We start from the raw sequence: 16,874 nt of genomic DNA, 5'->3' as shown, positions 1-16,874 counted from the left end.
AGAAGCAAATTAGGAAAAATACTTGTATACAGGGGCCCCACAAAATCTAATAGCCCCAGGCCCACAGGAGAGTTAATCTACCCCTTGTAAGCCTGAAAGTTTTCTGGGAATGGGAAGAAATTATTTGTACTTTATAATCTCAGGTCTCTGACTTCCATGCTTTAATGGTATAGGCCTTTCCAAGAAGACTAAGGGAGTTGCCAAATTCTCACAGCAATCTCATGGAAGTTGGGTCTTTATTTGGTACATTACCCCCCTTTGAAGATCCCAACCTAAATGCATAAAGCACCCTGTTGCACCTCCATTTTATCAGAACAGCAGGCTGCACTTCCTCGTTTCAGAAAAGACTGACCAGGAGGCATTGAGCTAATGGTAACATTTTCAAAAACACGTAAGAAAGCTTCAAAAGTAACATAGTAGGCTAAATCCCGTTGCCTTTAAATGAGATTTAGGTTGCTAAGCCTCAGTAAGTGAGAAACTTTTGAAAATGAGACTTAGGCTTCTAAATCATTTAGACTCTTTTAAAAATGTTACCTGAACTAATTGAGTGAGCTCATTGGATGGTGACTGGGTACATGTGCACTTGCTACAAAGGGCAACAGAGGGGTTGGTTGGAGAAAATGAAAGATCAGCTGCTGATCTAACTGCTGACTTTTTCAAATCTTTCTAAGGGAATTGGATGGGAACTCAGTGTCTAAATCACCGAGGCAGTGGTAAAATCTAGAATTAGTGCATTATTTCTTGACAGTCAACAGAGCGTTCACTCAATAAAAAGACAGATTTGCTTAGGATTAGAAATTTCTTCCCTCTCCAGGACTCTCCCTTTGAGATTAGAATTTTGACACTGGTTTAGTTTTAGAGAATGTCAGTAAATACCAACTTCCCCTTGTTTGTTGCCTTCCCCACAGCAGACGGGCCTCTGGAGACCGCCTCTCCTTGCAGAAGGATATATAATGAATCAGAAAAGACGTTCCCCATTTCACAGAGGGTATGAGGCATAGGGTCACGTTACCAGACATGGAAAGGAGCCTCGTTAGCTTTTCTAGGCTGTCGTTCTAGTTACTGGGCACGTGGAAGTAGGTGAATGCAGTGAGGAGAGAAAATGGACTGAATAACCTAGATCCTGGTCCCTGAAATGCTGCATGAGGAGGTGACAACAGAGACTCCAGCTGCTCACAGACCCGCCTTAGAGGTAAATCATCCTTTTCCTCCCTGCTCCTTGAATCTTGAGGCGTTTGAAGCAATGTAGGTTTCCTAGGTTACTTACCCCAAAGGAATCTATGGGGAACTGGGCACTGATCACTCTTAAACTCCCAACCCAAAGCAAAATGGCTGAATTTGTAAAAAGGAAAGAACTGTCAGGTCACGTCTATTCTAGGTCCTTACCTGGCCTCCATCACCCTGGTATCTGGGCACCTCACTGTCTTGAATGCATCTATCCTCTCAGCGCCCCTATATTGTGCTATTACCCCTGCTTTACAGATGGGATGTGGCACACAGAGGGGCAGATTTATGGAGGTTTATTGACACCTCAAGACCCAGACCCTCCAGTGGGATTGGAAATCGATGGGCGTTAGGTACGGCCCCTAATCAGGCACCAGTGTGCGTTCTTGGATACCTAGTGGCCTTTGGAAATCTACCCTGAATGTCACACAAAGAGCTGGTGAAGAAGCAGGGAAACAAACCAACATCTGCTGAGACCAAGACCAGCGCTTCAAACACTAGAGCAGCCTTCATTCCTCTCTAACCTCCCGTCCTGACCCCTTCCATGGCAGCTCCCCCCTCACGGGGCACTGAGTGAACTGCCGGGGGGAAAGCAGAGTTGCTGCTGGCTACTGTGTTCAGTGCTCGGGGATCAGACACTGGCTATAAGTGGACTCGGCACAAATCGGTTTTGTTTCTCCCCTAAAACAGTTAATCTTGAGATTATTTTATCTTTATGATTTCCCCCCCAATTTTTAACTATTTATTTTTACAGTCGCAGGAAGCTCAGCGGTGGTTAAGGTTCAGGCCAGGGCGAGGGTAGCACTGCCAGCGAGGTGTGGGGGGCTCCCGACCTGCCGAGGGATCCAAGACACCAGGGCGCAAGAAGAAGGGAAAGCGGCTGCTCTGGCCCAGTGGAGCAGAGATCCATGGCCAGGGCTGGGAGCAGGAGGAGGATGGCGGGGAGCCCCCGGCCACTGGAGTGGCCACCTCATTGTTGAACTGCTCTGTCAATGGGCAAAACCATTCGGCCGCGGAGCGGCCTCCCCCATAGCCAGGGACTCACCCTCCTCCTCACAGCACAGGCCTGCCATGGCTGCAGCATTCCCCACACCTTGCACCTGCAGAGATGGGTGTCGCCAGCCATGTGACCGTGCAGGGAGCCCTCTGCAGCTCTGCTTTCCCAGCCCCGCTCATTCACTCCCGTGACAGCTGGGTGCAGAGGGCTCCCTGCACAGCCGCGGGGCCGGTCACACCATCCCTGCAGGTGCAGGCGCAATGTGAGGCCGCACTAACGCCCACTCTTCCTGATAGTTTCTGTTATTGGTTTGGATCTATCAGCTGATATCCACCTTTACCAACATCTGTCGATGGAAATCGAATCCAGCCAAGCTGTACATTTAAACAAAGCTCAAGGCATTTGCTGTCCAAATCCCATTGAAATCAAAGGAGCCCATCCTTGAATTCAGTAGAACTTTTATATTAGCTGTCAGCGGAGAAGTCTTGGAAGGAACAGAATTATTCCCGGGGTGTAAAATTAACCATGTGCATCACTCTGTGCAGGATCAGGGCCTTACTGAGCAGTTAATAAATATTAGTTGTGATGAACTGGGACTGTTCTTACTGTGATCTGTAAGTGCTGACAGGGGAGTGTGGCTGGGATGGTCTGCGTTGGGGGATGGGAGAATGACTGAAGGGAAATACCTGAGCCTGTAACATGAGAACCCAGGAGGGGGCTGGGGCGAGGTGACACCTTTGCCCGGGAAACTGAACAAAGGCTGTGGGAGGGGTCGCTGAAGGCAGAGTCGGGGGAAGCTGGCTGGGGAGGTGGCTGGCAGGCAGGGAGGGCTCTGACCTCTGGAGGGGGGGCTGGGATGCCCGAGGACCCCAAGATGGACCTAACTGAGGGGTATCCTGTTGTCTGTGCCTGCAAGACCTGTCTCGGACTGTATTCCCGTCGTCTAAATAAACCTTCTGCTTTACTGGCTGGCTGAGAGTCATGGTGAATCGCAGGAAGCCGGGGGTGCAGGGCCCTGAGTTCCCCCATACTCCGTGACATTAGTAAATCAGTCTGGGAGAAGATATGACCTCACCCACCCTCTCTCTTTAAGGATCAGTAATGGGGAAAGAGACAGAAGTAGCAGACGAGAGAGAGAGAGAGAGAGAGAGAGGATTAGTATGGGTATGTCTACACTACGAGAGTAGTTCGATTTTACTTAAATCGAATTTGTGGAACCGATATTACAAAGTCGAACGTGTGTATCCACACTAAGGACAGTAATTGGACTTTGTGAGTCCACACTAACGGGGCAAGCGTCGACATTGGAAGCAGTGCACTGTGGGCAGTTATCCCACAGTTCCCGCAGTCCCTGCTGCCCATTGGAATTCTGGGTCGAGCCCCCAATGCCTGCTGTGGCAAAAAATGTGTCGAGGGTGGTTTTGGGTAACTGTCGTCATTCAACCGTCACTCCCGCCCTCCCTCCCTGAAAGCGCCGGCGGGCAATCAGTTCGCGCACTTTTCTGGTGAGTGACAGCGCGGACGCCACAGCACTGCGAGCATGGAGCCCGCTGCGATCATCACTGCAGTTATTGCCATTGTCAACACCTCGCACCTTATTGTCCACCTTTTTCAGAGTCAGATGCTCAGAAATCGGGTGAGGAGGCTACGGCAGCGCGGTGAGGACATTAAGTCTGAGAGGGGCACAGACCTCTCACAAAGCATGGGACCCTGCGCCGTGAACATCATGGTGGCAATGGGTCATTTTGATGCTGTGGAACGGCGATTCTGGGCCCGGGAAACAAGCACGGACTGGTGGGACCGCATAGTGCTGCAGGTCTGGGATGAATCACAGTGACTGCAAAACTTTCGGATGCGGAAGGGAACTTTCCTGGAACTTCGTGAGTTGCTGTCCCCTGCCCTGAAGTGCAAGGACACCTGGATGCAAGCAGCCCTGACTGTCCAGAAGCGAGTGGCCATAGCCCTGTCAAGGCTGCTTCCCCACTTTGAACTTTAGGGTACAAATGTGGGGGCCTGCATGAAAACTTCTAAGCTTAACTACCAGCTTAGATCTGGTCCGCTGCCACCATCCCAAAGCTAATTCCCTTCCCTGGGTAGCCTTGAGAGACCTTCACCAATTCCCTGGTGAATACAGATCCAACCCCCTTGGATCTAAAAACAAGGAAAAATCAATCAGGTTCTTAAAAAGAAGGCTTTTAATTAAAGAAAAAGGCAAAAATCATCTCTGTAAAATCAGGATGGAAAATAACTTTACAGGGTAATCAAACTTAAAGAGCTCAGAGGAACCCCCTCTAGCCTCAGGTTCAAAGTACAGCAAACAGAGATAAACACTCTAGTAAAAGGTACATTTACAAGATGAGAAAACAAAGGAAAACTAACATGCCTTGCCTGGCAGTTTACTTACAAGTTTGAAATAGGAGAGACTTGTTTAGAAAGATGTGGAGAACCTGGATTGATGTCTGGTCCCTCTCAGTCCCAAGAGCGAACAACAACCAAAACAAAGAGCACAAACAAAAGCCTCCCCCACCCCCCAAGATTTGAAAGTATCTTGTCCCCTTATTGGTCCTTTGGGTCAGGTGTCAGCCAGGTTACCCGAGCTTCTTAACCCTTTACAGGTAAAAGGATTTTGGAGTCTCTGGCCAGGAGGGATTTTATAGTACTGTACAAAGGAGAGCTGTTGCCCTTCCCTTTATAAAGCAACAGAGGGTCCTGTGGCACCTTTAAGACTAACAGAGGTATTGGGAGCATAAGCTTTCGTGGGTAACAACCTCACTTCTTCAGATGCAAGGAATGGAAATCTCCAGAGGCAGGTATAAGTCAGTGTGGAGATAACGAGGTTAGTTCAATCAGGGAGGGTGAGGTGCTCGCTAGCAGTAGAGGTGTGAACACCAAGGGAGGAGAAACTGCTTCTGTAGTTGGACAGCCATTCACAGTCTTTGTTTAATCCTGATCTGATGGTGTCAAATTTGCAAATGAACTGGAGCTCAGCAGTTTCTCTTTGGAGTCTGGTCCTGAAGTTTTTTTGCTGTAAGATGGCTACCTTAACATCTGCTATTGTGTGGCCAGGGAGGTTAAAGTGTTCTCCTACAGGTTTTTGTATATTGCCATTCCTGATATCTGACTTGTGTCCATTTATCCTCTTGCGTAGTGACTGTCCAGTTTGGCCAATGTACATAGCAGAGGGGCATTGCTGGCACATGATGGCATATATAACATTGGTGGACGTGCAGGTAAATGAGCCGGTGATGTTGTAGCTGATCTGGTTAGGTCCTGTGATAGTGCTGCTGGTGTAGATATGTGGGCAGAGTTGGCATCGAGGTTTGTTGCATGGGTTGGTTCCTGAGTTAGAGTTGTTATGGTGCGGTGCGTGGTTGCTGGTGAGAATATGCTTAAGGTTGGCGGGTTGTCTGAGGGCGAGGACTGGCCTGCCTCCCAAGGTCTGTGAAAGTGAGGGGTCATTGTCCAGGATGGGTTGTAGATCACTGATGATGCGTTGGAGAGGTTTAAGCTGAGGGCTGTAGGTGATGGCCAGTGGAGTTCTGTTGGTTTCTTTTTTGGGCCTGTCTTGTAGCAGGAGGCTTCTGGGTACACGTCTGGCTCTGTTGATTTGTTCCTTTATTTCCTTGTGTGGGTATCGTAGTTTTGAGAATGCTTGGTGAAGATCTTGTAGGTGTTGGTCTCTGTCTGAGGGGTTGGAGCAGATGCAGTTGTACCTCAGTGCTTGGCTGTAGACGATGGATCGTGTGGTGTGTCCGGGGTGGAAGCTGGAGGCATGAAGGTAGGCATAGCGGTCGGTGGGTTTTCGGTATAGGGTGGTGTTAACGTGGCCATTGCTTATTTGTACTGTGGTGTCCAGGAAGTGGACCTCCCGTGTAGATTGGTCCAGGCTGAGGTTGATGGTGGGGTGGAAGCTGTTGGTGGAATTCTTCCAGGGTCTCCTTCCCATGGGTCCAGATGATGAAGATGTCATCAATGTAGCGTAGGTAGAGAAGGGGCGTGAGTGGACGAGAGCTGAGGAAGCGTTGTTCCAGGTCAGCCATAAAGATGTTGGCATATTGTGGGGCCATGCGGGTGCCCATAGCGGTGCCACTGGTCTGGAGGTATATATTGTCACCAAATTTGAAATAATTGTGCGTGAGGATAAAGTCACAGAGCTCAGCAATAAGTTGTGCTGTGTCATCATCAGGGATACTGTTCCTGACAGCTTGTATTCCATCTGTGTGTGGGATGTTTGTGTAGAGAGCCTCTACATCCATGGTGGCTAGGATGGTGTTTTCTGGGAGGTCACCAATGCATTGTAGTTTTCTCAGGAAATCTGTGGTGTCACGGAGATAGCTGGGAGTGCTGGTGGCGTAGGGTCTGAGTAGGGAGTCCACATATCCAGACAGTCCTTCAGTGAGAGTGCCAATGCCCGAGATGATGGGGCGTCCAGGATTTCCAGGTTTGTGGATCTTGGGTAGTAGATAGAATAACCCCGGTCGGGGCTCTAAGGGTATGTTGATTTGTTCCTGTGTTAGTGTAGGGAGTGTCCTGAGTAGATGGTGCAGTTTCTTAGTGTATTCCTCAGTGGGATCTGAGGAAAGTGGCCTGTAGAATTTGGTATTGGAGAGTTGTCTGGCGGCCTCCTTCTGGTAGTCAGACCTGTTCATGATGACAACAGCACCTCCTTTATCAGCCTCTTTGATGATAATGTCAGGGTGGTTTCTGAGGCTGTGGATGGCATTGCGTTCTGCACGACTTAGGTTATGAGGCAAGCGATGTTGTTTTTCCACAATTTCTGCCTGTGCACATCGGCGGAAGCATTCTATGTACAGGTCCAGACTGTCATTTCGACCCTCAGGAGGAGTCCATGTGGAGTTCTTCTTCCTGTGTTGTTGGTGGGAGGGTATCTGTGTATCAGTGCGCTGTTCAGTGTTATCTTGAAAGTATTCTTTGAGTCATAGGCGGCGAAAGTAGGCTTCCAGATCACCGCAGAACTGTATCATGTTCGTGGGGGTGCTGGGGCAAAAAGAGAGTCCCCGAGATAGGACAGACTCCTCTGCTGGGTTGAGTGTGTAGCTGGATAAATTGACGATATTGCTGGGTGAGCTAGGGGTACCCCTGTTGTGGCCCCATGTGCCAGGTAGGATTTTAGACAGCTTACGGTCCTTTTTCCTTTGTAGAGAGGTGAAGTGTGTAATGTAGATCTCCTGTCTTATTTTAGTAAAGTTGCTATTAAAGTGGCACTCTCACTGAAGGACTGTCTGGATATGTGGACTCCCTACTCAGACCCTACGCCACCAGCACTCCCAGCTATCTCCGTGACACCACAGATTTCCTGAGAAAACTACAATGCATTGGTGACCTCCCAGAAAACACCATCCTAGCCACCATGGATGTAGAGGCTCTCTACACAAACATCCCACACACAGATGGAATACAAGCTGTCAGGAACAGTATCCCTGATGATGACACAGCACAACTTATTGCTGAGCTCTGTGACTTTATCCTCACGCACAATTATTTCAAATTTGGTGACAATATATACCTCCAGACCAGTGGCACCGCTATGGGCACCCGCATGGCCCCACAATATGCCAACATCTTTATGGCTGACCTGGAACAACGCTTCCTCAGCTCTCGTCCACTCACGCCCCTTCTCTACCTACGCTACATTGATGACATCTTCATCATCTGGACCCATGGGAAGGAGACCCTGGAAGAATTCCACCATGATTTCAACAGCTTCCACCCCACCATCAACCTCAGCCTGGACCAATCTACACGGGAGGTCCACTTCCTGGACACCACAGTACAAATAAGCAATGGCCACGTTAACACCACCCTATACCGAAAACCCACCGACCGCTATGCCTACCTTCATGCCTCCAGCTTCCACCCCGGACACACCACACGATCCGTCTACAGCCAAGCACTGAGGTACAACCGCATCTGCTCCAACCCCTCAGACAGAGACCAACACCTACAAGATCTTCACCAAGCATTCTCAAAACTACGATACCCACACAAGGAAATAAAGGAACAAATCAACAGAGCCAGACGTGTACCCAGAAGCCTCCTGCTACAAGACAGGCCCAAAAAAGAAACCAACAGAACTCCACTGGCCATCACCTACAGCCCTCAGCTTAAACCTCTCCAACGCATCATCAGTGATCTACAACCCATCCTGGACAATGACCCCTCACTTTCACAGACCTTGGGAGGCAGGCCAGTCCTCGCCCTCAGACAACCCGCCAACCTTAAGCATATTCTCACCAGCAACCACGCACCGCACCATAACAACTCTAACTCAGGAACCAACCCATGCAACAAACCTCGATGCCAACTCTGCCCACATATCTACACCAGCAGCACTATCACAGGACCTAACCAGATCAGCTACAACATCACCGGCTCATTCACCTGCACGTCCACCAATGTTATATATGCCATCATGTGCCAGCAATGCCCCTCTGCTATGTACATTGGCCAAACTGGACAGTCACTACGCAAGAGGATAAATGGACACAAGTCAGATATCAGGAATGGCAATATACAAAAACCTGTAGGAGAACACTTTAACCTCCCTGGCCACACAATAGCAGATGTTAAGGTAGCCATCTTACAGCAAAAAAACTTCAGGACCAGACTCCAAAGAGAAACTGCTGAGCTCCAGTTCATTTGCAAATTTGACACCATCAGATCAGGATTAAACAAAGACTGTGAATGGCTGTCCAACTACAGAAGCAGTTTCTCCTCCCTTGGTGTTCACACCTCTACTGCTAGCGAGCACCTCACCCTCCCTGATTGAACTAACCTCGTTATCTCCACACTGATTTATACCTGCCTCTGGAGATTTCCATTCCTTGCATCTGAAGAAGTGAGGTTCTTACCCACGAAAGCTTATGCTCCCAATACCTCTGTTAGTCTTAAAGGTGCCACAGAACCCTCTGTTGCTTTTTACAGATTCAGACTAACACGGCTACCCCTCTGATACTTCCCTTTATAGTTATGACAAGCCCTCTGGAAGCTTGCAATGCCAGACAGCTACCGGTCCGTCGCGAACCACTTTGGAGTGGGCAAATCTACCGTGGGGGTTGCTGTGATGCAAGTAGCCAACGCAATCGTTGAGCTACTGCTGTCAAAGGTAGTGACTCTGGGAAACGTGCAGGTCATCATAGATGGCTTCTCCGCGATGGGATTCCCAAACTGCGGTGGGGCTATAGATGGAACTCACATCCCTATCCTGGGACCGGACCACCAGGCCAGCCAGTACATTAACAGAAAGGGCTACTTTTCAATGGTGCTGCAAGCACTGGTGGACCATAGGGGACGTTTTACAAACATCAACGTCAGATGGCCGGGCAAGGTTCATGATGCTCGTGTTTTCAGGAACTCTGGTCTGTTTAGACGGCTGCAGGAAGGGATTTACTTCCCGGACCACAAAATAACTGTTGGGGATGTGGAGATGCCTATAGTGATCCTCGGGGACCCTGCCTACCCTCTAATGCCATGGCTCATGAAGCCCTATACTGCCGCCCTGGACAGTGAAAAAGAACTTTTCAACTACCGTCTGAGCAAGTGCAGAATGGTGGTGGAGTGTGCTTTTGGACATCTCAAGGGGAGATGGAGAAGCTTACTGACTCGCTCTGATCTCAGCGAAACCAATATCCCCATTGTTATTGCAGCTTGCTGTGTGCTCCACAATCTCTGTGAGAGCAAGGGGGAGACCTTTATGGCGGGGTGGGAGGTTGAGGCAAATAGCCTGGCTGCTGATTACGCCCAGCCAGACAGCCATGCGATTAGAAGAGCCCAGCGGGACGCGCTGTGCATCCAGGAGGCTTTGAAAGCTAGGTTCCTCAGTGAGCAGGGTAACCTGTGACTATTAAGTATGTTTAAAGAGAAGCTGAACCTGCCCCCATTTCTTTACCCAGATAATGTTGACTATCCTCTCCAATTACCAACCCCCTTCCCCCCCTTCCAACACACATTTAAAAATAAAATAAATGAAACTTTGTTCATTAAAACCATTTTCTTTATTAAGGATTTTGCGGTAAACTGTTGAAACTGGGACCCAGACTGTGGTGGGGAGCGGGCGTAGTGATGGAAAGAACGCTTCTAAACTCGAGGAATGACAGGCTCCTGCTCCTAGAGCGGTCCGCAGTGGTGGACTGGTTATTTCAACGGAGCCTGCCACCCCTCCTTTTCGGGACTCTGTGTGTGGGGGCTATGTGACTTTGTGGCGGGGGAGGACGCTTACAGATCCACTGCTGCGTGGCTCTGTCATCCAGGCTAAGGACCACTGCATAAGATCTCTAACCGCCCTCCCCCGCCACAAAGTCACATAGCCCCCCGCACACAGAATATGAAAACCACCTCCCAGACTGACCAGGGTGCCTAGTGACTGCAATGTGTGTGTGACCTTCTGCTGAACCTGCCCCTGTGTCTGTACCCTGGTAAAGGTGACTGTCCTCTACAATTACCAACCCCCTTCCCCCCCTTCAAACACACTCTCCTCTAAAAGAACATGACGGAAACAGTAATTAACAGAAACATATTTTTTATTAGCAACTACACAGTTAGGGGATGAAACTGGGACGGGGGCTTGGGTGAGGCGGGAAGGAAAGGACATCAAATTTTTGGGAATGAGAGCTTTCTGGTACTTGAGCAGTATGCAAGGGTGGAGTGACAGTTTTCACGGCCCGTGCCGCCCCTCCTTCTTGGGACTTTGGGTGAGGGGGGTATGGGACTTTGTGGCAGGGGAGGGCGGTTAGAGATAGACTGCAGCGGGGCTCTGTCCTCCTGCCTCCGGTCCTGCAGAACATCCACAAGTTGCCGGAGTGTGTCCGTTTGCTCCCTCATTAGTCCAAGCAGCGTTTGAGTCGCCTGCTGGTCTTCCTGCCGCCACCTGTCCTCCCATTCGCTGTGTGCTCGCTGGTATTGCGACATGTTCTCCCTCCACTGGGTCTGCTGGGCCGCCTCGGCTCAGGAGCAGCCCATAAGTTCTGAGAACATGTCGTCCCATGTCCTTTTCTTTCTCCGCCTAATCTGCGCCAGCCTCTGGGAGGGGGATGCCGGGGTAGGTCGGGAGACAGTCGCAGCTGTGGGATGGGAAAAAGGGAGTGAATTCCTCACAAAGATACATTTTTGTGAACAATGAACATAGTCTTTCTCTGTGAACAAGACCATGCACAGCACCTATCACATGCGCACTCAGGACAAGGTCGAATTTTCGGCCTTCACATTCAGTGCCTGGGGTCTTGCAGTGGAGATCAAACAAGCAGGGCAGGATAGCGGAATTTGGGTAGCAGGCTGACATGGTAAGCCGTAGACTTTTGGCTGCTTAAAACTTAATTTATAGCAGTGCCCTCCTTTCACGTTCAAAGCAATGCTCCTAGCGTTGGCCAGTTCCTGCTGCCGGCAATCCGGCAAGCATGAACTCTGCTCCTGTCCCACCCCCTCGTGGCTGTCCCCGGGAAAGATCCCTGTATGCTGCCCCTCTCCCGCCTCCACCGCGTGGCTGTAAACTGCCGGTTACAGTTATGTAAAGGAACAGGCAAGCAGTCCCAATACTAACATTCCCCTAATTCAAAGCAGGTCACCATGAGCGACATCACTCTGATGAGGATTTCTGACACAGAGAAAGACCGCATGCTGCGTGAAAGCCAGCAAAAACCAGGGCCGTATGCCGCCATGCTCTGCGAGGCAATGATCACGGAGTACTTGATGATACCATGGCGCAGAAAAGTTTCCTACCACGGAGGACGCAATAAGGCCGCTCTCCCCAGGAACCTCATGCAAAGGCTTTCCAATTACCTCCAGGAGAGCTTCGTGGAGATGTCCCATGAGGATTTCAACTCTATCCCCGGACATATTGACCTCATTTTCCAGTAGCTACACTGGCAAGGACTAAAAAGTAGAGCACCTAGGGCAAACTAATCATGATAAACCGGACATTGTTAGATTCTTTTGCAGTAGTTGCACTGCCAAGGACTAAAACGTTAAGCGCCTAGGGCAAACTAATCATGAAAAACCCATTGTTAATATTCCTGTTCTGTTCAAAATAAATGTTTACATGTTTTAAATACTTACCAACTGATCCTTCCCCTGATTCAGGGTCCGGTTTAACGCCTGGGGACGGTTGGTAGGGGATCTCTGTGCGGGTGATGAAGAGATCCTGGCTGTCGGGGAAATCAGCGTTGTAAGCGCTGTCGACTGCGTCATCCTCCTCATCTCCTTCCTCATCTTCCCCGTCCGCTAACATCTCCGAGGAAGCGGCCGTCGACAATATCCCATCCTCAGAGTCCACGGTCAGTGGTGGGGTAGTGGTGGCGGCCGCACCTAGAATGGAATGCAGTGCCTCGTAGAAACGGCATGTGTGGGGCTGGGATCCAGAGCGTCCGTTTGACTCTTTGGTCTTCTGGTACCCTTGTCTCAGCTCCTTAATTTTAACGCGGCACTGCGTTGCATCCCGGCTGTATCCTCTCTCTGTCATGGCTTTTGAGATCTTCTCGTAGATCTTCACATTCCGTTTCTTGGAGCGCAGCTCCAAAAGCACGGACTCATCGCCCCACACTATGATCAGATCCAAGACTTCCCGATCAGTCCATGCTGGGGCCCTCTTTCTATTCTGAGATTGCATGGTCACCTCTGCTGGAGAGCTCTGCATCGTTGCCAGTGCTGCTGAGCTCGCCACGATGTCCAAACAGGAAATGAGATTCAAACTGGCCAGATAGGAAAAGGAATTCAAATTTTCCCAGGGCTTTTCCTGTGTGGCTGGTCAGAGCATCTGAGCTCGGACTGCTGTCCAGAGCGTCAACAGAGCGGTGCACTGTGGGATAGCTCCCGGAGCTATTAGTGTCAAATTCCATCCACACCTACCCTAATTAGACATGGCCATGTCGAATTTAGCGCTACTCCCCTCGTCGGGGAGGAGTACAGAAATCGAATTAAAGAGACCTCTATGTCGAACTAAATAGCTTCGTTGTGTGGACGGGTGCAGGGTTAATTCGATTTAACGCTGCTAAATTCGACATAACCTCCTAGTGTAGACCAGGCCTATTACTTTTAACCAAAGATAAAGAAGAAAACATACAGCTGATAAAAAATTCTGATTGGCATTATTGATGAAAAAATGTTTTCTTGATAGACCTCAAAATGTTCCTGGGGAACATATCAATTTCTATGCAATTTTGTTTAGGAAAAGAATTATTGTACAGAGCATTATGAAATAAAATAAAATAAAAATAATTAAAAATAAATGTAAATAACTATAAAATGCAATGTGATATAAAATAAAAATATCCTAGAAATTAAATTAAAAATGGGTAAATGCATTTTTAAAAGTAAAATTGGAATGAAATCCAACATTTGAAATCATGGATTTGCGGATGAAATGGAAGTTCAGGTTCTACACAACTCTCATTATATGAAAACTGCAAATTTCTTACAAATTTTATCCAGAAATTTTTCTTGTAAGAGAAGATCAATTTCTAGCTAACGCAGTCATTTCTAGCAGGATTTTTTGTTTGTTTGCTTTGGTTTTTAATGAAGATCCCATCTCTATATGCCGAGTGTCCGACAGCAGGACAATGAAGTATTGTCCTAGGGAAGAAGAGGCATTTGTCTGATGATAAAAACTTTCAAATGGCTCTAATACAGGTAGGCGGCCCATTTCCACTGCAATTCACTTGGAGTTGGCTGCCCACACACTGCAAATCCCAGCCTTAGTTGTTTGTTTGTTTCTCTGTTGCGGCTTCCTCTAAAATATCGAATCCTGGCTTGTTTTGCCCATGGATCTCCAATCTATAAAGACCATTGCTCTGCTCTGATACACCAGGTAGTGAAACATGTGACTCTTTGAACCAATACATTTATGTATTGTTGTACCTAAGCCCCATCACCTTAATATTTGAGTGCTTGGTGCCATCTGTCAAATTACTACATGAGTTTCCAGAGCAATTAATACTTTCTTGAACCTGCAGTCTGCTCAGATATGAAATCTGCCCCAGGGATCATGAGATGTCATTTCCCCTCCCCTGACCTCCATTCTCCACTCACCATTCATTCCAGTAGCCAGCATAGGGGGACAATGAAAAAAAAGGTTATGTTTTATTGAGTGAATGTTCTTCATTTATGTGGTATAGTTCTTTTCTTTCCCGTAGACAAACACCATGGAGAGTCCAGAGCAGGGAAACCAAACGTCCATCACAGAATTCATCCTCCTGGGATTTGGAGATCTCCAGGAACTGCAGATCCTTCTCTTCCTGCTGTTCCTAGTGATCTACATTGTGACCGTGGCAGGGAACATCCTTATCATTGCGTTAGTTGTGACTGATCAGCATCTTCACACCCCCATGTACTTCTTCTTGGGGAACTTGTCCTGCTTGGAGACTTGCTACACCTCCACCATCCTGCCCAGGATGCTGGCTGGTCCCCTGACTGGGGACAGGACTATTTCATTCAATGGGTGTATCACACAATTGTATTTCGTTTGTTCTCTGGTTGCTACAGAATATCTTCTCCTGTCGGTGATGTCTTATGATCGATATTTAGCGATATGCAATCCAATGCACTATGCAACCCGTATGAGTCACAGGTCTTACCTGCAGCTCGCAGGTGGCTGTTGGATAGGTGGCTTCCTAGGTAATAGCATAAATATGTTCTCAATGTCTCAGTTAACATTCTGCGGCCCCAATGGTATTGACCATTTCTTTTGTGATCTCATCCCCCTTGTAAAACTCTCCTGCAATGACCCTCACCTCATGGAAATGGTGACTTTCACACTCACCTTGCTTTTCTCACTGGTCCCATTCATGCTTACCTTGATGTCCTACATCTGCATCATTGGCACCATCCTGAGAATCCCGTCCACCACCGGGAGGCAAAAGGCATTTTCCACCTGCTCTTCCCACCTCATTGTGGTGAGCATTTATTATGGAACTCTGCTGATTGTCTACATGTTCCCAACCACCAACATTCTGAGCGACTTCAAGAAAGTTCTGTCTGTCATCTACACAGTCCTGACTCCCCTGGTCAATCCCCTCATCTACTGCCTAAGAAACAAAGTGGTCCAGGAGGTCCTGAGGAAAGCTTGCAGGAAATTCAAGTTTGGACCATGCTAACTGGACAATTTCCTTGGGTTAAAATAGATATAACATGGGCTGGGGTAGGGCCTCAAGGAAACCTCTGGCCTTGGCCACAGGACGCCAGCACCGAACTCGTATTTGCCCACTTTTCAGCAGTGATGTAGGGCCAGTTTTTCCAGATACTTGGGGTCCCAGTGGGATTTTCCAAAGCCTCTGGGCACCTGGCCTGTGGGACAGGGCCCTGGAGGAGTCAGGCAGGGGAACACCCACCTTCCCCAGATTGGTGCATCGTTCCAGAGTCTCGGCATCTGGATGCCTGGTGTGGGGCTGCAGAGGATAGCAGAGGAGGAAGGCTGGGCAAGGAGTGGCTATACTGTGTATTGGGCATCGGGGGATGCAAATGTTAATGTGGCTAATGTTTTATGTCTCCTTCCTAATGATCTCTACATGGCAGCTGATCACAGGGAATGGCAAATAAAATAATTCTTTTTAACTGAAATCACAGGTTGAATATTCCTTAAAGTGACGAAGAGTGAATCAACTTGGAACTAAAAACTTAACCCGCAGTGTGAGAAGATTCAGCTCTTGCCTTGTATTCTAGCCAATGTGCAAGTTAGACATACCCTTTGAAGAGTCAAGCAATGGGATTTCATCCCTGTCAGCATGGGCAGTGTGTAATCCGCTCCTTGGGGAAGGCTAGTCCCCAGCCCCACTCCTTCTGCCTGAGGCCCTGCCCCCCATCCACCTCCCCTACCCCGCCAGTGTCCTGAGCCCCTCTCTCCCCTCCCTGCCACCACATCCCGGGCCACACCTCCCCAGATTTCCCAGCCCCCCGAGCACCGGGCGGCATGGCCCCAGTGCCCGAGGGCCCCCAGTACTAGGCAGCCCCAACTGCCTCATGTCTCGGCCACAGGCTCTAGCACCAGCCCCAGCACGCTTTCCAGAAGACGAGCAGCCTGGCAGGGCTGGGTCCAAGGGGAAAGCGTCAAGCAAAAGGGGGCCTCGGGGCCGATGGGAGCAGGGACATGCTGGGCTGTTTGGGGACGCTTTGCCTCCCTCAGCCTATGATATGCACCATTCAGGCCTGTCAACAATGTTTTGCTAGAGATCGATTAAAAATACAAACAAACAAATCCCTTTTTCCAAAATACAACTATGCGAACCAGAAATAGTCTACATTTGGACATTATGAACAACAAAGCTTTGACACAAAATTATTCACTCTGGGAATAAATTGGAATGAGACCTTTCTGCACGGTTAGGGGGCAAAATATGGTAGGAGAGAACTGGGAATTATAACAATCTCTAAGGCCTGGTCTACACTACAGAGTTAGGTCTAAGGAAGCCCCCTTAAGTGGACCTGTTAATGTATGTGTCTACACTACCGGGTCCTTTACGTTGACCTAAGTCTCCTCTGATGTTGACTTTTGTAATCCACCTCTGCAAGAGACATAGTGCTTAGTTAGATTTTCATGGGTCAACTGTGAGGTAGTGCAGATGCAGCGTTGTGTAATTTGACTTAATTGGCCTCCAAGTGGTGTCCCACAATGCTCATCTGTGGCCGCTCTGGAGATCATTCTCAACTC

The 16,874-nt window shown here is 48.9% G+C and overlaps 2 protein-coding genes across 2 annotated transcripts in view; both read left to right on the top strand.

Moving 5' to 3' along the window:
- The window catches only part of LOC135886051 (cytosolic phospholipase A2 gamma-like), a 979,292-nt gene that overhangs the window by 760,628 nt on the left and 201,790 nt on the right, over positions 1–16,874 (top strand).
- LOC135885987 (olfactory receptor 6F1-like) lies at positions 14,374–15,324 on the top strand. The gene has a single exon (XM_065413881.1). It carries the CDS (start codon positions 14,374–14,376, stop codon positions 15,322–15,324), a length of 951 nt encoding a protein of 316 aa, XP_065269953.1.

Source organism: Emys orbicularis, chromosome 12 (genome assembly GCF_028017835.1).
Source record: "Emys orbicularis isolate rEmyOrb1 chromosome 12, rEmyOrb1.hap1, whole genome shotgun sequence".
Lineage (NCBI taxonomy): Eukaryota > Metazoa > Chordata > Testudines > Emydidae > Emys > Emys orbicularis.
The sequence above is the reverse complement of the archived record's forward strand: the minus strand, read 5'-3'. Positions and strand labels throughout refer to the sequence as shown.

Excerpts from the sequence above, each read along its gene's own strand:
- LOC135885987 (XM_065413881.1), top strand. The coding sequence starts at position 14,374 with ATGGAGAGTCCAGAGCAGGGAAACCAAACGTCCATCACAGAATTCATC.